The 22295-nt window shown below is 44.9% G+C and overlaps 1 protein-coding gene across 5 annotated transcripts in view; it reads left to right on the forward strand.

Annotated features, from left to right (window-relative positions):
- LOC106025945 (zinc finger protein 14-like) overlaps window positions 1-19858 on the forward strand; it is a 431103-nt gene extending 411245 nt beyond the window's left edge. For 3 of the 5 annotated variants that reach the window (XM_063243072.1, XM_063243070.1, XM_063243068.1), the window contains exon 2: window positions 17244-19858. In XM_063243072.1, coding sequence (XP_063099142.1) covers window positions 18503-19234 — 732 coding nt within the window. In that variant the 5' untranslated portion in view covers window positions 17244-18502 and the 3' untranslated portion in view covers window positions 19235-19858. Of the gene's footprint in view, window positions 1-5332; window positions 5469-17243 lie in introns of those variants that run through there. The other 2 variants (XM_063243067.1, XM_063243071.1) reach the window with 2 other exon arrangements.
- The last annotated feature ends 2437 nt before the right edge of the window (window positions 19859-22295 follow it).

Consider the following 22295-nt stretch of genomic DNA (forward strand, 5'->3'; position numbering starts at 1 on the left):
TCCTTTATCACGGCTTTCCAGTTTCACTGCACTGTGGTCTAATAGTATGTGTGGGTAATTCAATTTATTTATATTTATTTAAGAATATTCTATGAGCCAGTATATGGTCTGTATTATGTGCACCTGAGAAGAATGTATATTCCAATGTTGTGGGTTGGATACTCTAGGCATCCACTTACTCTTATTTGCTCAAAAGTTGGATTTAGTTCTACTATTTCATTATTGGTTTTTTGTCTAGTTGATCTGTCTTTTTGTGGCAGTGCAGTATATTGAGGTCTCCCAGTACAATTGTATTAGGGCTGATTTGATTTTTCATGTCCATTAGTAACTGTTTTATATAGTTGGGTGCACTAGTATCTGTCATATATATTTATGATTGTTATTTCCTCCTCTTGGACTGTTTGGGTTAGGATTAGGATTAGGGTTTATTGTGAGGATGTAGTGACCTTCTTTATCTCTCTTATTCAGTCTTGGTTTGAAATTCACTTTGTCCCCAAATAGAATAGCTACCCCTGCTTTTTTCTGGGTCCCTTTTGCATAGAATATTGTTTTCCATCCTTTGTCTTTCAGTCTACGAATTGCCTTTTGGATTAAATGTGTTTCTTGTGTGCAGCATATTGTTGGATCTTGCTTCTTGATCCATCCTGCCAGTCCATGTCTCTCGACTGGTGAGTTGAGACCATTAACTTTATTGGTTAAAACTGGTATGTACTGATTTATCCTTGTCGTATTATTTTCCTATTGTAGGTTGATGTCCTTTTTTTTTTGTTTCTTTCCCCGTAATTATTACTCTTTCCTGCTGGATTCATTCTGTTGTGGTTCATGGAGCTGTAGTACTTACTACCTCTTTCTAGAATGTCTTTCAGAACAGTTTATATTGCTGTTTGGTGATCATAAATTTCCTAAGATGTTCTTTGTCATGGAAGCATCTTATTTCTCTATCAGTTTTGAAAGGCAGTTTTATGGGATACATCCATCTGGATTGAAAGATGTTTCCTTCAGAATTTGGAGTACATCACTCCAAGATATTCTTTTTAATGTCATTATCTCCTGCTTGTTCATTGACTCCAATTAATCTTAAGTTAGTCTTCTTTGTCTCATCTAGCAGCTTCTCAATTGATTTCTCATGTTCCCTTGCTAGTTTTGAAAAGTCTTTCTTTTCCTGGTCGCTAACTGCAAGCTTGTCTTCAATATCTGAGATCCTGTCCTCACACTAACCTAATCTGAATACTTTCAATGGATTACTTACTGTCCTGGATATCTGCTTAAATGTGCCTTATGGATTCTGTTTCTTTCCTATGCTGCACTTGTGTAATTTGCTTGAGCTCATCTATTTTTTTTTGGTCTGTGTCTGCTTTAACATTGCTAAGCATGATGTGTATTTTGGTAATCTCTGTAGTTATTTGAGAGATAGTTTCTGATTTCATCTTTTCCAGAGCTTCATTCAATTGCTTTGTTGATTCTTTAGAGAGACCAGATGGGGGCTGTGGGACTGTCCCACCTCGTTGCTCCTGGGTTTGCCTTTGATGAACCGGGTGTCTGGTGTTGCTTCTTGTTTAAATGTCTCCTAATTTTTTTTTTGTAGTTTAATTTCTGGGATGATGCTTGCAAGTTGCCTATAGTGGGTTGCTTTATTGGTGATATTTTGGACACTTAGATCACCTGATGACTACTTCTCTGAAGTATCTGCCAGGTGTAGCTGGTTTTTGAGTTTTGAGTCTTTTGGAAGATCTTCCTTCGTCTGTTTGTTGGAGATGAAAAACTGTTGGTCCTGTGGCCTAGTCTCTGGTTCTTTGGCACTGTGCCATAGGATTTTCTGTCACCTTGGTTAATTTCAGTCATGGATTATCAGGGCCAGCAGCTCTGTGGAACGATTGTGTAGATTTTGGCTGTGGTGGTACCAATATTTTGAAACACAGCCCATAAAAGAGCAAACTGATATAACCCTTAATTTGCAGCTGTAAAGTATATGAACTAGATTTGTGATTAGATAACAAGATGTGGAACAGACTTGATAATTACATGCAATATATAAGTCCATAATGTGTCAATTTTGCCCTCAGGGTTAAAATTTAAAATAGAGTAAGAAGAAAATAGAGAACTGCAAAAAGAGAAAGAGATTCCAAGTAAGGTAGAACAAAGATGGATCCTGCCAACTTGGGAAAGTGGTGCAGAAGACTGCAGGAAAAGAGAGGAGGGTGAGATAAAAGGTGTAACAGAAGAGAACCCCACTCACAAAGAGGTTAGAAACCACACTCACACTGATTTTAAACAATGAAAAACAAACAAAATAAAACAAACAAGAAAAGGAAAGAGAAAGGAGGGGTCCACCTCTAAGAGAAAGGAGGGGTCCACTCCAGCAGATAGCCTGTGGAGCCAGCATTCGAATCCTGAGGCTGTAGCCCAGCAGGGCAGCCATGGCCTCGTGGAGGAGGAGCACACAACCTCAGCAGGCCTGCCTGGGGCCAGACGCATTCAGCTTCTGCAGTCCAAGCAGTTTCCACAGCTCTGGCGCCCAGCTAGGAGCTGCTGGGAGAAGGCGGCCGCAGTTCTGGTTCTGGGCTTATCTGGGCCTGGTCCAAAATGGCTCCCGACCAGTAGTTTGCTCCTGCAGGGGACCGAGTCCTCTGCACTCACTGCCAGCCAGTGCAGTCCTCCAGGCCCTCCACCCCACTCCACTTTTGGGGGCCACCAGCTGCCACCGTCATGTGACTGTGTGTCCCCAGGTTCCAGCACCTCCTTCAGAGCAGTGTCCAGCTCTGGGTGAAGGTGCCACCAGCTGCCACCTTCTTCATTGAAGCTTTTCTTTTAACTCTGTGGGCTTCAATTCACAGTTAGGGAGAATCCCTGGGACCAGGGGACACACTCCCTTCCTGCTTGTCTTCCTCGAGATGCTGTATTTCCGCCTCTGGACGATGATTGAGAGGATGCTGCTTTCTGCTGTGCCATCTTCCGGCAAGTCCGTTAGTCTACGTCTTTCGTCTCAGTAGTTTTGGTCTTCTCTTTGATATTTCATTCCCTTTGATAGAGTATCCCTCTTGGTCTGTGCAGCCTTCCCTTATTACCATAGGGTTATACATTTTGCCAAGGACACACTAGGAATATAGAGCCTCCCCCTTGTGCTGTGTGCACATGTGCATAGTGTCACTAGTGAACTTCTGGTGGTATGATCAGTCTGCTTCTTTGTTTATTGCATTTGACAGTGTTCTGCAATAATTTCTGTGTTCCACTTTGTGATTAATGTCATTGACAATTTGTTTGATAGTCCATAAATAACCCATTTCTCTTCAGATACCTAACAACCCACTTAAGTGTCTAGTACATAGGGCTCACATTTGGTGATCTATCTATACGAGGGTTGGTTGAGCCTGTGACTGAGGTGAGATGTTCAGACTATGACCCATCTCTGGGACTTACAGGTGTCTTCAGCAGAGCTCTGTACGCCTTGGTTATATGGTCGTGTGACTTGTGATTGTACTGTATACAGCTTAATGTTCACATTTACCTTACAGTACTGCATGTGGAAAGTGTGTAAATAAATCAAGGTCATCTACTTGGAGTTTCTCTGACCATTTCTTTGTTCTGAATATGGAAATGTGCATGCCACACACAATTCCTTACTTAGCAACCAATCCAATGAACAACCTAGTTGTGGGAAAACAGCTCAGTGAGGAATGTCTACTGGAATTGCTGTCAGTGTTTTTGCCATGAATAATTCAATTGTAGGGCTGGGGATTTAGCTCACCAGCATAAGCACCTGAAGGGTAAACATAAAGTCGCGAGTGGTATCTCTGATACCAAAAAGGTGACCGTGAGTTCACATTGTAGCCCAGGCCATCTTGAACTTGAAACAATCCTCTTGCCTCAGCCTCTGGAATGCTTAGATTAGAAACGTGCTGTCGGGCCGGCTTCTATAATTGTTCCTATATGTAAGTAGACACACAGAGTCTGATTGAATATGAAAGCACAAGCATAGCTAAAGGTGTAGATGCTAATAGTGATGAGGGCGGCTGGAGTGGTCCTGTTAATGAAAGGCAAAGTAGATCTCTGAGCAAAGACTGTCTTACTAGGAACTTGACATTACCTGAGCATCAATGCATCATGAGTCTGTGACATCCTTATTCCTACATGTATGTGAAAAGAGTGAGGAAAGAAAGAAACAAAAAGGCTGAAAGAAAAATACAGCCCAGAGTCAGAGATGTTACCATTTTTCTGGGTTTTTTTTTTTTTTTTTTGGCTACTTTTTGTTTTCTTGAGGCAGGGTTTTTTTTTAATGCAGTGCATGCTAGTATTAAATTCACTGTATAACTCAAATTGGCCTTGAATTCAAAGAAATACTTCTGACCCTCCCAAGTGCTGGGATTTCAGGCATTCATCATCACACCGGGTCTCCTCTTTCAATTTGATAGGGAAAAAAAACATTTACAACTCATTCCAAATAACAACAGGTCATTCTTTACTGATTTCAAGTGCACATTGAAGACTATCTTTGTTTACTGATGCGGACTTTGATATATTTCACCTCCTTTACTCCCTGTACTCCTCTCTGTCTCTTCGCATGAAGCCTGCCGCCACCTTTTCAAATGATGAGCTGTGATACGGCCAGGTCTCCCTCAGTACCATTAGGTCCCATCCTGTCGTGCTCTCATGATGTTCTCTTCCATCAGGGGACTGAGTTTTTGATAGGACACTGACCATGGACCCTTCCGAGTACACAAGAGACCCCATTTCAGGAAGAGGACACCAAGTCATTAAGAAAAGATGGGTCGCTCCAGAAAAGCAAGCAGTAAACTGCTTTAATGGAATTGATTTTTTCTAATTAACTGTAATTTTTCACAAACTGTAATTTTTTCCAAAACATAATTTTTCATTCACGTCTATCATAAACTGTAAAAAAATCAAAGTAAATGAAGTAAGAGAAACTTTACTAAAAAAGAATAGGTAAGGAGGCTCTAGTCTGGAGCACAGCACAGCTCAGTTTCCATAAAAGTGAGATTTGGGAGTTTATAAGGATGCCTGCTAGCAAGGGTTTCAGTAAGGTGAGTGGACGATCTGCAGTGACTACTTGAATCAGGTTGTCAGTCTCATTTTTCCCTCTTGTCGTTTAGAACAGCCATCATTGCCCTTCAGTTGTTTTGTGTGGTGAGGTACACTGGAAAACAGCCTCCTCCAGACGCTCACTTGTGACGATCTTAGCGTTAGATCTCTAGCAACGCCCACAGTTCACTTCCCTGTCACTGCACTGAGGAAGAGCCCTGGAGCAGGAGCCAATCAGCATCTTAGAAGCGGGTTGTATGAACTGTCCAATCAGGTGAGCCGAGGTGGGCGGGAACTTCCGGTGTCATGGCTGCTTGCGCGGGCGCCCGTTAGAAATAACTTGAGTTGGTAGCACGCCTGCTGGGGCTTATGTCAGCTGCTGGCCGCGTGGGAAGGACTCGGGGACACCGGGAAGCCGCGCAGTGGTGATGGTGCGGGACGGAAGCCGGGGAAGGGATGGGGTCGGGCTGAGGTCTGAGAGGAGGCGGCCGGAACCGGCTCTGGGAGCCGCAGCCTCCCGCCGAGCTCCGGACCCCGAGGTCCTCAGGGCTCTGGGGCTTTTGCCACTTTTCCCTCGGCGGGGTCCGGGTCACCGCCGTGTCCCGTGAGCCCGTCCCCACCGTGACACTGCCGGCCCACAGTGCCGTCCGGTGTGGCCCGGCAGCGCCTCAGCGGTGTGGGGAGAGCGGGGCTCGGGGCGGCCCTGGTTCAGGGCGGCCTGGAGCTGGTGCGGCTGCGGGCGCTGGGTCCCTGGTCTCGGTGCTCTCAGTAGCAGAGCTGGGGATGTGACGGTTATAAATGGCCGCAAGGCAGGGTCTCAGACCCCACGTCCTCTCCTCAGACCTGTGCCTTTTTCTATTCACAGCGAAGTCCTGAGTTTCCAGTGTTTCTCCACATGACCACCTCGTAGTAGATGTTGATAAGGGCAAGCAGAGTCCAAGAAAGGCTAACACTGCAGACGACAGCATTCAGGAGGAGAGTTCCCGAGCAGCAGTGAACTACTGCCTTGCACTCTCATCCACCCCTGAAGTTATCGCCTTGGTTATCTATGCCAGACCCTTCTCAAAATGATAAAACAAACAAACAAAAAAAAAACAGTTCAGTGTTCCAGGGCATTCCACTTGAGGTCTCCAACCCAAAGGAGGCTATTAGCGTTACCTCCCATTGCTCTGCCTGACTGTGACAGAAGAGTCAGGCAACACTAGAGCCAGGCAAACCTGTATTACAGCTACTGCAAGAATCGCTGCACATTCACCTCAGGAGAGTGGTGTGCTGACGCACCGACAAATCTGGGCTACAGTCCTGTTTTATGGAGTGGAGACACCATCACGTTCAGTGGTCACTGCATGATTAGTTACTGGACTTGTCGCTAGGGCGCTGGGTTGGGTGGGATGTAGGCCAGTTTCCAGCAGCTAGTTTAGCACCTTGTTTTGGGGAAGTGCCCTTGTTCAGGGGTAGCTTACAAGAGCAGGCTGTAGCTACCCAGACACAAGCATCACACTGCAAGGTGGTCCCGGGACTCTGCCTGGACACGGAGGGCATCTCTCCCCCACTTTGTAGAGGGACCATTTCCTTAGCTAGTCCTCCTGATGGGTATCAGCTGTCCCTATAAGTGAGCTTGCATTGGAAATAGGAAAATTAGCTCCTGGGTGGGTGAGCAGGTGGCTGCTTAATCTAGAGCTAGTTAGACATTAGCAGAGCACAGTAATTGCTCGCTTATTCAATGTCCACCTCGCAGGTGGCTCTGGGTATGTAAAGTGACCTTTTGAAACTCAGGTTGTCCGACTCATTTCCTTACCATGTAAAGTTTAAAGGAAGCTGCAATTCCGAGAGAATGTGGTTATGTGGTACTTGAAGTTCCTGAGTTTGGGGAGCTTGATAGGGAGCAGCTACAACCCCTTGCAGTATGGAAGGCTGCATTTCCTGTTTCCTGAGGAAGTTCATCTTGGTCTGCTGCCTATAGTGCACTACCTTTTATTGTAATTCTCATCAGCATGGCTGATTACACAGCTCTACCTCAGACATTTCCCAGAGCTAGGTGCCTTATTCATAAGGTAGCTAAACCAAGTGTTCCTCACAATCTGGCTATTCAAAGGAGGCCTTCCAGAGAGTTGAAAACACTGAGGAAATTGGTGGGGATGTTGTTGTATTGCCAGTGTGGAAACAGATGGTCTTTTCTGTCAGAGGAGATAATTCAAAGGACTGTTTTGTCAGCATCCTTATTTTTCAAATAGCATTTTATTGTAAAATGTGCATGTGCTTGTTTGACAGTCTTTGAAAAGCTTGAGACTAAGGGAACCTATCTGTTGATCTGAAATAAAACTTGGCAGCAAAGGATTTTCCAGGTCACAAAATGTACTCTCCCTAGAGACCGAGACCTTGTTAGTGTAGCCAATCACTTTGGATCATGAGATCCACTCCACCAATGGCGGGATGGCGGTGTGCATCAGTGTTACAGTGGGAGGTGCATAGCTGCGTGCTCTCTGCTGGAGGAAATTTCACCAGGCCAAGAAACTTTTCAAACTCTAATTTCTTTTCTCCTGTTTGTAACACCAGAGAATTCGTTCAGAACAGCAAAGGTATCCAGTTACCATCTTAACGTACCCATGCACGCTTCCGCCTGTGGGCTGCCATGCCTGTTCCTCAGAGCCAAGCAGCACCAGGTTTTTCTAATTTGATGAGTTTCTTGGAGTTCCACAGAGAATTAACTCATGTCTTTATAATTTTTCAGGGTTTTTTGCCTCCATTGGTGTGCATTCTTTTTTCATTTTGTGTGTAAGCCTGGTATTAAGTATCCTATTTAATTATATTTTCCTATTTGTGATAAGGAATTGTTGATAAAATCTGTTATTGTCATTTGTAGAGGTATTTTGTTACATGCCTTCTCATAAATTTTCCATCTGCATGTTAATTTTATGTAGTACTGTGTTTTCTGAGCAGCAATCCTAATACACTTCCGTATCATTTGTGGCTTTGAATTTTTATAGTTGAAGATATCCTCACTGTTACTGTTTTCTTTTTCTCTTATTTGATTTTATTTCAAGGAGAAAAACATAGGAAAAATAAAAGTAAAACAAAATTTCAAAATGCGTCCCTCAGGGAAACAATGGTGCCTACAGTGCACGTTGTTACCCCCAAATCATTCATCCAGAGCTCGAGAGATCTGCATTCAGTTGTCTGAACAAAACCAGCACAAATCTTTCTTTCCAGTCAACTCAGAAATCACTAGTATAACTTTAACTTTCTATATACACATACGTATACATACATATATGCATGTTTTTCTTCAGAACACACAGTGTTTACACATGTGTCTGATTTGTTTCACTAATGATTATGGTCTTCATTTGCATTCATTTACCTATATGTTCCCAGTTTATCCTTCTTTATGGTTGAGTGGTGTGACATTGTATTAAAATGTTGCATCTTTCATATGCATTCCTAGGTCAATGGACATTGAGATTATTTCTAGCATCTGGCTGTTATAAAATGTGTTGCTACAATTTGGGTGCACATGTGTCACCGTGGTATGTTCCTAATTCTCAGGAATACACCCAGAAGCGGAATAGCTGCGTGGAAAGGACCTGTGGTCCAATTCTGAGAAGTCTCCACGCTGCCCTCCACAGTAGAGGCGCTGCTCTGCACTCCCACTGGCAGTGCAGAGGGCTCTTGTTCACCACAGCCCCTTAGCGTTTGTTGTTGCTTGATTTCTTGATAACAGTCATTCTTTCTGGGGTGAGGTACAATCTGTGTTGTTTTAATTTGCAGTTCTTAAAGAATGTGTGATGTCGAACATTTTTTCACGTACTTATTTGCCATTTGTATTGCTTTATCTGAGAAGTGTTTATTCATCCCAGATGCCCATTTTAGGATTGGTCTTTAAATATGGAAGGATTGTGGGGGTTTTTGTGGTTTTTTTTTTTTTTTTTTCCTTTTGTCTTTTTGAGACAGGGTTTCTCTAATGCAGTTCAGGCTGGCCTTGAGCTCACTTCGTAGCCCAGGCCAAAAATGATCCTCCCGAGTGCTGGAGTTACAGGGGTGAGCCACCACGCCTGGTAAAAGGATTGTTTTATTGAATTTTTTATGTATTCTCGATAGTAATCCTTTGTCTGAGGAACAGTTAGCAAACATTTTCTGTCATGTTGTAGATTGTCTCTTTACTCTTCATGATTTCTCTCGGTATTCAGAAGCTTCTCAATAGGAAGACGTACCAGTTGTTGGTTGTTTGCAATTTTCTTGTGCACTTGGGGTTTTGTTCCTAAAGTCTTTGCCCACACCAGTGTCTTCAAGAGTTTCATCTACTCCATCTCCCAGCAGATTTACTGTTTCTCTTTCAGTATTAAAATCTTTGATCCAGTCTGATTTTAGCTTAGTACATGGTGAAGATACGGATCAGGTTTCAGTCTTTGCCATGTGTAGAGCTAATTTTTACAGCACTGTTTATTATAGAGATTATCTTTGTGCCAGTGAATGTGTTTGACACCTTTATCAAAGATGAGGGCTTTGTGTGTCTGGCGTTGTTTCTGCATCCTCTAATCTGTTGCATTGATCTTTGGGTCTGTTTTTGCAGGTACAACACTGTTTTTATCACAGTGGTTTTATAGTATAATTTTCAGCCAGGGATCAGGATGCCGCTGTCTTGTGTTTGTGGTCCAGGATCGCCTTTGCTATTCCAGGTCTCTTTTGGTTCCAGATGAATTTTAGGATTATTTTCTCTAATTCTGTGACATATGATATGGAATTTTGATTTGGGGTTGCATTCAGTTTGTATAACGTTTTGGAAGTGTGGCCATTTTCACTATATTGCTTCTTTTCTACCCAAGAGCATGTGTTCTCTCTCCATTTTGTAATATCCTCTTCCGTCTTTCCAGAGTAATGTAGTTTGAAGTGTTTTCCTTTGACCTCCATTGTTAGACCGAGTCCTAGGCATTTCATTCTTTCGGATGCTTTGGTAAAAGGTATTGTTTCCCTGAATTCTCAGTGAGTTTGTTATTCATGTATAGGAAGGCTGTTGATTTTTAAGTGTTGATTTTGGAACCAGCTTTGTTACTCAATTTGCTTAGTAAGCCTGCTAGTCTTTGGTGGAGGTTTTTGGGTCTTCTAAGTAGATTACCATGTCATCTGCAGATAACAATAGTTTAACTTCTTCTTTTCATATCTTAATCGTTTCATTTCTTTCTTTTGTGCACTTGCCCCAGCTAAAGTTTCCAGGACGATGTTGAATTACGAGTGGAGATAGCGTCCTTGTCTTGTTTCTGATTTTAGAGAGAAAGCTTTTAGATTTTCTCCGTTTAGTATGAAATTGACTGTTGGTTTGTCATATATGGGTTTTGTCAGTTTGAAATAAAGACCATCTATTCTAATTTTCTGTAGAGTTTATTTCATGAGTGGTTGCTGGACTTTGTCAAAAGCTTTTTCTGCATCTATTGACATGATCATATGATTTTTATCCCTAGCTCAGTTTATTGGATACATTACATTTATAGATTTACATACGTTGAACCATGCCTGCCTCTCTGGGATGAATCCAGTTAGTGATATTGTACAATATTCTTTACCATTTGCTACATGCTGTTTGCCAGTATGTTATTGAGGATTTTTGCATCAATGTTCACTAGAGACATTGGGCTGTAAATCTTTTTTTAAAATTTTTTTATTATTTTGAAGGTAATAAAATGCTATAGAACAAGACAAAACAAAGCCCATTTAGACCGTGTAATGAAATTGGTACAGAACTTCACAGCAGGTTACCGGGATAACAGTAATAGGTGTTACAGTATATCTCGTTATCTTCACAATAGTTGTTCTTTCAATGAGGTTTAGCAAAATAAAATGAAATACAGAACATTGTAGAACTTATCAAAACAATACTGAGTAGAGCAATAACATTAATCAGAATAAAGCAAAACAGTGGTAAAAATATTTGCCTTCAAAGAGATGGTAGAAGGAAGTCCCCCTTATTTGCTATACTGCATATGGTCAGCCTCCCAGAGATGCTCAGGTCGCTGGCTCCCATCTGCTAGGGCAGGGGAGCTGGGATGCTTGATTCTCAGCCCGTGCACAGGTAGGCTCACTGCCCCTTAGCAGGGAGGCGAGCTGCTTGCTTGGTTTGCAGCGCCCTAAGTTCCAGCCTGGCCTATGATTCTTTTCCTTAGTTGGGTCTTTCTCTGGTTTTGGTATCAAGGTAATGCTTGCTTCCAGGAATGAGTTTGGAAATACTGCTTCCCTTTAAGTGTCATTAAAAAGTTGGAGAAATAGTGGTGTTGGGGCTTCACTTAACTCCTTGCAGAATTAACCAGTGAATCTGTGAGGGCCTGGGCTTTTCTTTGTTGGTGGGTTTTAAGTACATCTTCAGTATCATTCATTGATACTAAGTTATTTAGGATATTCATATCGTGATTCAACTTTCATAACGCATGTGTGTGTAGGAATCTGTCCATTTCCTCTGTGTTTTCCATTTTCAATTTTATTTAATGTTTCAAAGAGTCAACTTGTGGATTCATTGATCCTTTGTATTATGTTTTAGTTCCCAGTGTGTTAACCTCTGCTTTGATCTTCAAAATGTCCTCCCTTGTACCAACTTTTGTGTTAGCCTGCTCTTGTTTTTCTCAAAGTTTTACCTTTAACGTTAAGTTTTTATTTGTGCTTACTCTGTTTTCCTGACAGGGGTGTTCACTGCTGTGAATTTCCCTGTTAAGGCTTCCTTCATCGTGTCCTACAACTTCTGGTATTTGCATTGTCATTATCTTTCAACTGTAAAAACTGTCTGAATTTCTTCATTAATTACATCTTTGACCCATCAGGTTGTTCAGCAGGTTGCTGTTTAATTTCCATGTGTTTATAAAGTTCCTGTGGTGTCCTTTGTCATGGATTTCCAGTTTCATTTTGCTGTGGTCTTTTACTATGGAGGGGATGATTTCAGTTCCCCGCAGTTACTGAAGCACGTCCTGCGAGCCAGTCTGTGGTCCGTGTGCGGCTGACAAAGCTGTGTATGCTGATGTTGTGGGGGGCACACTGCAGGCATCTGCCGAGTCCACATGTTCAAAAGTTTGATTTTTTGTAATATTTCATTGATTTTTTTGTCTAGTTGATCTGCCTTTCTGTGGTAGAGGGGTATTGAGACCGCCCAATACAATTGCCTTAGGGCTTACTTGAGTTTTCATATTGGTTATAGAATTGGGTGTGCTGGTGTTGGTTGCATATTTTTTTATGAATCTTACGTCTTCCTCTTGGATTGTTCTCCTCATGAGGACCTTCTCTATGTCAGTCAGTCCTGGCTTGAAATTCACTTTGTCTCCCAATAAAATCGCTCCCCTGCTGCTTCTCTGAGTTCCTGTCAGATGGAGTATTGTTTCCCGTGCTTTGACTTTTAGTCTGTGAATCTCTCTATGAGTTGTGTTTCTTATATGCAACACATTGTTGGACCTTGTTTCTTTTTTTTTTTTTTATTTTAGAGAGATTAAGACAAAACAGGACATAACACAGCAGATCAGAACAGAACAATGTAAGCAACCCAGAATTTCACCAGAAGACAACATGTAATTAATAGTAACTACCACGATGTCTCTTTCTTTGAAATAGTTGAGTATAACTTCATATACAATAGTATCAAACATAACAAAATAGTATAAAAGCACATTCAAGAGAATGAGAGTATTACAGGGCATTCAGAACCAAATAACAGAATAAACAATGGCTACTATATTATCTCATTTTTCATAGAACATTGGTTTATACTTTCACACGTAATACAATCCAATAAGGTACAACATGATCGTGCCAATGGGAACAGAAGAGCAAGAGCATGGTAGGACTTCAGAGTAAGATGATATTTTATCAGTACTGGCTATTTTAATGACTTGTTTCCCTCAAATTAGCTGTTCATACCATCACAGATAATAAAATCAAAAAACCAGGACAAACACATTCCAACTGCGATCATTATAAGGCTTCAAAACAATGTAATGGGGAATCATGATTACCCTATACTCTTATGTATTCTTACTATTTCTTACACTAGGGAGACTATATGGTATATGCATGTGAGTTTGATTTATTTCGCTATGAGTATGGTCTCAAGTTGCACCCATTTATTAGTAAATATCTCAATGTGATCCTTCTTTATAGCTGAGTAGTTGGACCTTGATTCTTTTTTTTTTTTTTTTTTTATCTGTACCGAGATCGACTCTGGACCACATGCTTACAAGGCAGGCGCTTATGCCGCTGAGCTAAATCCCCAGCCCTGGACCTTGATTCTTGATTCTGCCAGTCTGTGTCTTTTGCCTGGTGAATTGAGACATTGATGGTTGTAACAAATGTGTGGCTTTTTCTTGTCGTGTTATTTTCCTGTTTGCTAACACCGTCCTTCCCCTCCCTCCAGTTGTAGCCTCCCCCGGTGGGTTCCTTCTGTTGGAGTTTATGGAATGGTAATCTATTATTTCTTTCTAGAATGTCCTTCAGAGTATTTTGGAGTACTTCTCTGCTGGACATCAATTTCCTCAGTTGCTCTTTGCCATGAAGTGTCTTATTTCTTCATGAATTCTGAACGGGCATTTTGTGGGGTACATCAATCTGGGTTGAAATTGATTTTCATTTAGAATTTGCCATACTTTTCTCCAAACTCTCTCTGACTTGAGAGTTGGTCAGCTGTAATTCTGATGGGCTTTCGTTTGTGAGTGATTTGTTTCTTTTCTATAACAGCTTTTACAGTCCTATCCTTGTGTTGACTTTCTGGCATCTTGACTGTGATATGCCTGGCTGTAGATCTTCACTGATCGTTGCTAGTTGGAATTCTGTGTGCCTCGGTTATCAGTATGTCAAATTCTTTTTCTCTACCAGGGAAGTTTTCTGTTTTGATGTCTGAACATTTTTTAAATGTGAATTTGTGGTGTCTCCTGCTTGTTCGTTGACTCCAGTTCATCTTAAGTTATTCTTTATCCCAACCAGCAGCTGCTGGATTGATTTTCGTGGTCCCTTGCTGTTTGGAAAATCTTTCTTTTCCTGGATGCTAACTACAATCCTGTCTTCAGTATCTGAGATCCTCACTCTGACGTAGTCTTGTGAATATTTTCTGTGGAGTTCTTACTCTCCTGGTTGTCTGCTTGAGTCTGTTTTATGGATCCCATTTCTTCCTATGCTGAGCTTCTGTAATTTTCTTCAGTCTGTCTGTTGGTCTTTTGATTTTTGTTTTGTCTGTGTCCACTATAGCATGAGTAAGCGCGGTGTGTATACTGATAATCTCTGTAGTTATCCGAGAGATTATTTCCGATTTCATTTTTTAGAGACTCATTGACTTCCTGGTGGTCACCGCTTCAGAGAGACGTCACGGCGCCCCCAGCCTGTCCCCCGCCCCGTGGCCTTGCCTGGGTGCACTGGATGTCTGGGGTTGCACTGTGCTTACGTGTCTTCTCATTTCATTGTCTCTCTTTTTTGAGTGTGATCTTGTAAGCTGCCAGTGTGGGTTGCTCTATTGCTAGTATTTAGGGCACTTAGCTGATGATTACTTCCCTGAGTTATCCTCCCAGTGCAGCTGCTTTGGGGTTTTGAGTCAGTGGGAAGGTCTCTTTATCTGTTCAGTGTTTGGAGGTGAGAAGTTGTTGCCTGTCCAGATTATCCCCTAGTTAGGTGGCACTGTGCCACCCTATTTTCTGTGACCTTATTTAACCTCAGTGATAGAAACAGGACATACAGCTGGTTAAATCGATTATGTCAGTGTTGGCTGTAGTTACAACAGTCACCTCATCACAGCCTGAGCTGAAGACAACCAACTGAGCTGACCCTCAATTTTGCTGCCTTTATCATGTGAACAGGAGTTGTGATTATGTTAAAACAAACCAGGTAGTTACAGGCAATATATGTCTGCACTGCATCAGTGTAGTCTACAAGGCTTAACATTTAAAATGCATTAAGTAGAGAAGAGAGACATGGAAGAAAAAAAGAGATTAGCACTAAGATTGCAGGGACAAAGGGGCTCGCAGCTCCTGGGGAAACTGCTGGAGGAAAGCTGGGAAGGTGAGAGAGAGGACAGAAGGGAGCCAGGCGGCCGCGAGCCACGTCACACTCCTGCAGACACCGAAGGGGGAGGAAAGTAAAAACACCAAACAGCAACCAAAAGAAAATGGGCCAGCGAGAGCGAGCGTCCGTCCCCAGGTTCCCCCTCGTCTGGCTGGTGGCCTGGGCACACTCAGCCCTGATGGTGCCCGGCTCTCCCGGCAAGCCCGCAGCACCCGTGGCAGGGCCGTGGCCACCTCCGTGGCCTGTGCTGAGGTCGCACCACTGGGCTCGCCACAGACAGCACTTCCCGAGGGTCTGAGACCGCTGCGGTCGCTAGAGGAAGCTGGCAGCCAACTGGAGTCCAGGCTAAACTGGCCCATTTCTCAAATGGCTCCCTGCTCACTGCAGATCCCAGCAGGAGCACTAAGCACTCAGCGCTCACCGCCCTCCAGGGCAGGCCTCGGTGTCCGCTGCTGCCCTGCACTGACAGGTCTCTGTGCAGAGGCCGCAGAGCTCGCCAGCTGTCAGTGTGAGCATGAGCCAGTGTACCCAGGTTCACGCGGCTCCCCGTGCAGGGAGCCCGTCTCGGGGAGGGTCCCCACTGGTAAGGCTTTATTGCTTTACTGTGACAGTCAGGAGAGACTTTCATTCACCAAGCAGCTTATTCACAGAGACTGAGAAGGATCCGGTTGATATCTTCTGTGCAGTTTTTAAAGTATTTGCAAAAATTTTAAGCAAGTCTAACCTTGTAATGAGGTGTAATGTAGTTTGTCTCTAAAATGTTCACTGTATCCCCAAGGCTTAGGGCCTTTCCTGCACTTTTAATTCTACTAGTAAGAAAATGTTTTTGCTAAGTTCATTGATAATCAGCTACACACTGGTCCTTCAGTAGTAGCTGTCTGGATTTCCCTATAGTTTGCTGATGGACTGACCCTGAGGTTTGTAGTTTGGGAACTACATTTGTCTACAGTTTGTGTCCTGAGTGTGTATCATGTAGCTTTGTCACATTGCCATGGATTCCATGAGAATTAAAACTTGTATAAACACTGAGTTGTTTGATCTGTCTTTCACAGCAGTCTCCATGTTACTGTTTTCAAATTTTATGTCTTTCATGCCTAGAGGGTTTGGTTTTTTTGGTGCTGGAGGTCGAACTCACCACCTTGCGCTTCCCAGGCAAGCTCTTAAGCTGCCGAGCTAAACCCCAGCCCCTGATGCGTAGAACTTTACCTCTTTCATTTGAATCTTTCTGTCTTTTGTCTGTGTTGCTCCTGTTGTCCTGTATGGTGGAGATGGCGATCTCGGCATAGTTCTGATTTTAGAAACTTCACGCGCAGTGTCCAAATTGTTCATCACATTTGCTCTTCTGTTGTATGCAGACTTCACCAAGTTATTAATCACATTGTTGTTTTCCTTCATCAAATGCCTTTAAGTGATCCGGCCTGCGGACCAATCCATGGGTCTCACCTGGAGAGGGGATCGGGGATGGAGACAGGATGCGATTCCAATCCAGTCTCGTTTATTTTTAAAATGGCTACAACTTATATAGGGTGGGGGGCGGTCCAAGGGCAGGAAGAGGGCACAGAGTGTTATCTGATAGGTCATCATCACATCCGGATGTATGACATAAGCAGGAGAGGATTATGGATAATGTAGGCGGACATGAGGATCATGGGAAATGTAGGCTGACACACAAAATGCCCTCAGGCAGGAGGGGCAGGGCGGCAGCAGCTATTCGAAGCCGCTCCCTGCATTTAAGAAATAATTTAAAAATAGTGAGTGTTAGAATCTATTTTTGTCGTGTGTGTCTATCACGGGTCACCATGGCTTCACATTGAAGACGCTTTGCCTGAGATGAGCAGAGACAATGTCCTTTTTATATGCACCCCTTTGTCCTGTGAGTGGTACTGAGATGGAACCCCAGGCACCGCGCGGCCAGGGATCTGTGTGCCACCCAGCCACATGCAGACATGGGACACTGTTTTATACAAGGTACTATTTTATTCTGAACTTGAAAATCAGTTTGCTTATATGTAATTTGCCTTGTCTTATAAATATGCTCTCTAGGCTTCGGGAAAGATTAATATAGTATAAACTGGTGATACAACTAGCAGAGATTTCTTACCCATTTTTTGATAAGAACACTTAACACTGTGCCCAGATGAGTGTAACCTTGTTACTGTAGTGTTCATAATTGTGTACATTTTCCTTTTCAGAACAGAAGAATTCACCCTCAGAAACTGGCACCTACACAGATGGCATCCTTATGAACATCTGAAAAGTTTCAGTCGATTAGTGGAAACCCCGCAGGGAGAGGACTTTGTGATGGCAGTTTTGTTGATGATCACTTTGCTCGGTTTCTAACATTTCATTTTCCACCAGCTGCTTCTTCTGTGGGAAATAAGTAATTTTATACATTTTTTGATCATCTTTCCACCAACTAAAGTGCTTTGGTGGTGTTCTGGGGGCTTTTTACCTCTATAGTGTCCTGATCCTCGAATTGCAGTGGTCTGGTGTGCGATGGCCTCGATGTGCCTACCCCAAGGGTCCAACGCCGGAGGCCAGCGTGGGCGCCTGCAGTGAGCTGCTGTCAGGGAGCTAATGTGTCAGGGTCCCTGAATTCCCTCGTTTTCATTTTGTCTTTTCCTGTGGCATCACTCTTGGTTCTCAGTCTTGATTTTGCTTTCCAATAAATGGAGTCCTGTTTGTTTATCATCCATTGATTGTCTTTTGAGGAGCTGCTTTGCTGCATGTGTTTCTTAAATGCCACGCGTGTCACTGACTGTGTTTTCCCCAAACGCTGACATCGTGTCCTAAAATCGCTCGTTAATTCCCCCCATTTCTGTTTCATCTCACGGCTTACTGTCGGGACTGTCCAGGTCCCGTGTGTCCTCAGCTGGGCAGGCTGACTCACCTCCTGGGTGACTGGCAGCCTCCCAGCAGCGTTGGCAGGACTCAGGGAGGCGGCTGCAGCGCTGGAGGGCGGGCTTCACTTCTGACGAAGCCTTGAGTCTGGGGCTCTGCAGAAGTCTTTTTTTTTTTTTTTCAGTCAGAATTTACTAAAACACCAGTTTTCCAAATGCTTTTTCCCCCCAACTGACTCTCAGAAAAATAAAAATAAAACTTGTTTTCTGATGCTCGCTGTCCAAACCCGGTGGTGTTTTGTGAGGTGAAACTGAGTGACTTCTAGACCTTATGAAGCGGCCCAGGGAGTTTCCCTGTCAGACTCATCAGGGCACTGGCTCTGCCCTGCTCCCTTCTGCTCCTGGTCTCCATCAGAGGAAATTTCACTCCTGCCAGTCTGTGTCCTCTTTTTCCGGCTTCACACAGTGGGTGTGTGTAATCTTGAAGGACTGTGTTGTAAATTTGTTGGCGTGTTTGTCATTCAGATGGGGACAGTGGTTTCTGTGTCATCCCAGCTAACCTGGGAAGCACGATGTATCAGCTGATCTTTTGAGCCTTAGGGGTGGTATTTATGGCTTTTCTCCTTTCCTGTGTGTCCCGTTTAGAGGCGATACAGTCGCAGTGCTGGGTGCTGGGTGCCCAGACTGCCCGTGCCCACAGCGTGGGGACAGGGCGGGGCCCCAGGTCCTGCCCAGCAGCTCCAGGCGGGTGCGGGCTGGGACTGCCTGGGAGGCGGATTCCTGGACTCTCCTGCCTCTGCATGTGGACTTGGGTCCGTGTCGCCCGTGTCCAGCTGCTGGGCTTCTGGACTGACGCTGACCCCTCGTCCTGCCCCGTCACCTTGCCACGTACCCAAAGTGGAGACGGCAGCCTCTCTCACGTGGGACAGCTTGGTGTCAGGAACGCCCAGAGTGACGGGGTTGTGTCTAGCCGTGTAACGTGTCCACAGAGGAGCTGCGGCTGTTCTGACATTTGCACAGACGCTGTGTATACTCCGCGGAGTGCAGGGACATTCTCCTGTCACTGCAAAGTAGTTAAGTTTCCCTGCCGTGTGGCACCCCAGGGGAGGGGAGTGGCACAGGTGTCACCGGGTGGCGTCATCACTGCCACACGGCGGGATTTAACGTGGGCTCTGCCCTGCAGCACCCCCAGGTTCACGTGTGGCGGCTGTGCCTCTGCGCCCAGGACTGCTGAGGTGCCTAGCGTGGGTACAGCAGTGCCTTCCAGGGTCAGCTGGGGTGTGGGCTCAGTAGCCTTAGAAATGAGGGGCAGATATAATGATGCTTACATTGTTCGGTTCTGACCTGTGTTGTGCTGTTGATATGCTCCTTTTTATCTCAATCTCCCCCCCTTTTTTTCTTTTTTTTACAATTTATTATCTTAGTATCTTTTAATTAAGGGAAAACTAAATTAAAAATAGCGGGATATATTACAGTACCTTTTTTGTTGTCCTATTAACCTGATTTGAACCCTTCTATTGGTCTCCCCATCTTGTTCTGGCTGATTTTATTATATTCTGTTTTGATTAATAGTGTCAAATTTGAGGGCCTAGGCAACCACTTTGAAGGCAACCAGATACTCAAAGTGAGTGATTGTTAGTGTAAAATAGGGAGAAAAGAAAGTGATCTAAAGGATACAACTGCAAGAGTATTTAAGAGTGTAGGATAGAAAACCATATTAATGAGGTTTGTTGGATCATTGAACAGAACTGTCTGCAGTCTCACTGTATTAACGTCCACTTTGTATGCTTTAATTTTGTAACCTGGACAGCTGTTTCTGAGATGACAGTATGTAATCTATTTACTAGTGAATTCTTACTGTATATTTTTTCTCTTGAAATTCTGTGTTACTTGTAGCCTTTCACTGTCTTGCTTTGTCTTGTTTTGTTTTTCTCTTTAAATAAAAAAAATTATAATAAAAAAATGAAGGGGTCGAGTCAGTCATTAGCACAGAGCAGACAGGGACTCTGTACGGCTGGGCAGATGAGGGAGGGACCACTGCCCGGGGGGAAGGTGGACGGCTGACCGCTGCCCGGGGGAAGGTGGACAGCCGACCACTGCTCAGGGGGAAGGTTGACGGCCAACCACGGCCCGGGGTGAAGGTGGACGGCCGAACACTGCCCGGGGGGGGAAGGTGGACGGCTGACCACTGTCCAGGGGAAGGTGGACAGCTGAACACTGCCTGGGGGGAAGGTGGACGGCTGACCACTGTCCAGGGGAAGGTGGACGGCTGAACACTGCCCGGGGGGAAGGTGGGAGGCTGACCACTGCCCGGGGGGAAGGTGGACGGCCGACCACTGCCCGGGGGGAAGGTGGAGGGGTGACCACTTCCCGGGGGGAAGGTAGATGGCTGACCACTGCCTGGGGGGAAGGTGGACGGCTGACCACTGCCCGGGGGGAAGGTGGATAGGTGCCACCTGGTCCATGCTTTCTGTATTTTGGGGCCAGGGATGAAACTCCGCACCGTGCACATGCCAGGCAGTTTTTTCTGATTATCACTGAGAACTGGCCGAGCTGGTGGAGGGAAAGGTTGGCACGCAGGACAGCTGGCCCCGACTGTACCTCTCCGCATCCTCCTGTCCTTGCTCATCAAGACACACACCAGATTCCCTTCCTGGTGCTGTCTGTGCGACTCGGCAGAGCCACGCACACATCGGGGTGACCGCTCTGTGGCCCTGTTTACCGAGAAGGGACGTGGACCTCAGTCAGCCTGCTGTTGCTCCTGAGGAGGCATCTTTCCCCCTGACTGTGTCCAGGCGGGCTGGGAAGGGCAGGGCGTGAGTCCTGGTGACATTCAGCCCTGGAGGCTCCTTCCTTTGCTGTCCCCACCGAGGACGATGTGATCACAGCCTCGGTGCTCACAGCTTGGGCCCTGACGGCTGCTGTGATGCCCAAACCTCGGCCTGGACAGGGAGCTTTCACTGCTCCCTGCTGCTCTCAGGAAGTTCTCAGGCCGCTCCCTTGTCCCTGTCTGCGGGTCTCCACGTGCCCTGTGCTGTCCTGTGGCCTGCCTGCCCTGTGATTTACCTCATTTTCCCATGAGCCTGGGAAAGCAAGCATCATGAAGTGTCTCCACACGGCCCCGTAGTGTTTGTGTGTTTTGCATTTAATCTTGCTCTCACAAAAGCTTTGGTGGGATCGAACAGTCATAACAGTGTGAATGACCTGGGAAACCTCAGACAGTTTTAGAGCTGAGCCCTGGTCAGTACCCAGCGGAGCCCGTGTTGGACTCCTCCTCTGTCCGCGGGGTGGCCCTGTCCTGCGTACCGTGCTGGTGCTCAGGAGTGTCCTCCGTGTGTAGCGGTCACCTCGAGTGACACTTTCAGTGTCGTCTAGCTTTACACTTTGAAAAAAGTGTTCCACGTGTTCTCTTTGTCTCTGTGTTCTGTACAGGGTGATACTCCTGTCAGGCCAAAGTGGTTTCTTTTCGATTCTACTGGCCAGGTGGTGGAACTTCCTGCAAATTTACTTCTTCAAGGACATGAAGGGAATCACATTTCTGTCCAGAAACACATTGCACTTTCTGGATCCGGAATGAGCTTGGTGGTGTGTGGACCGTGGAACACGCCGAGGTGGCAGGTGTGCGTGTGCACGCTGCCGTGTGACCCTCTATCCCCGACGTGAGCGTCAGTGTGTCCTCCCACACGCCACTTCCTGCCTGTCCCTCAGGCGGGCTCCTGGGCCCTGTTTGCTAAGTGCTGGTTTCTCTTCATGTGTATGGATGTTTCCCTCTCATTTCTTATGAGTCCAGTTTTTACTGCTATACAAATTCCTTTTGCCTAAACTGCACATTTTTTTCTTGACTCTTTGGCCTCCTAGAATTTATAGCTTTTTCTTCCTCCTGAAATTCTGATAGCTTCATGATGTTGTTCTGTGGGACCACTTTTTTTTCACTTTAAAGAGATATTTCACCGTGAATTCTCAAAGTGTTCAAATGTGTTTCCTTTTTTCAGAGGTAATTTAATTATCATACGAGGCACAGGACGACTATTTCTAAATTGGATTTTTCTCATTGTTGACACAACATCACACCGCCTGTGCTCCAAGTGGGGCTTTTCAGACGTGGAGAGAGCTGCCCTGTGACGCTGGGAGTCCACTCCTGGTGCAGTGGGTGATCCTGGGAGTCTGGGCTCCTACCCTGGATACACGTGGGGTGCAAGGCGGGCTGGGGTCACTCAGTGCTGACTCCCTGAAGGCTCTTTCTTCTCTGTACTCGGTTATTCTCCGTCCTGATAGAGAAGCACCCCTCAGGGCGGACGCTGAAACTCTAGCCTTACAGGAGCTGGCACATTTGCAGGTGTGTTTCATGCTGAGAAGATTGTTTCCTTCATTTGTCCTTTACTCTCTTCTGCCGTTAAGCGTGTT

The sequence above is a fragment of the Cavia porcellus genome, unplaced genomic scaffold, assembly GCF_034190915.1.
Source record: "Cavia porcellus strain 051 isolate PalLab524CR breed Dunkin Hartley unplaced genomic scaffold, mCavPor4.1 scaffold_33, whole genome shotgun sequence".
In the NCBI taxonomy this organism is placed as follows: Eukaryota; Metazoa; Chordata; class Mammalia; order Rodentia; family Caviidae; genus Cavia; species Cavia porcellus.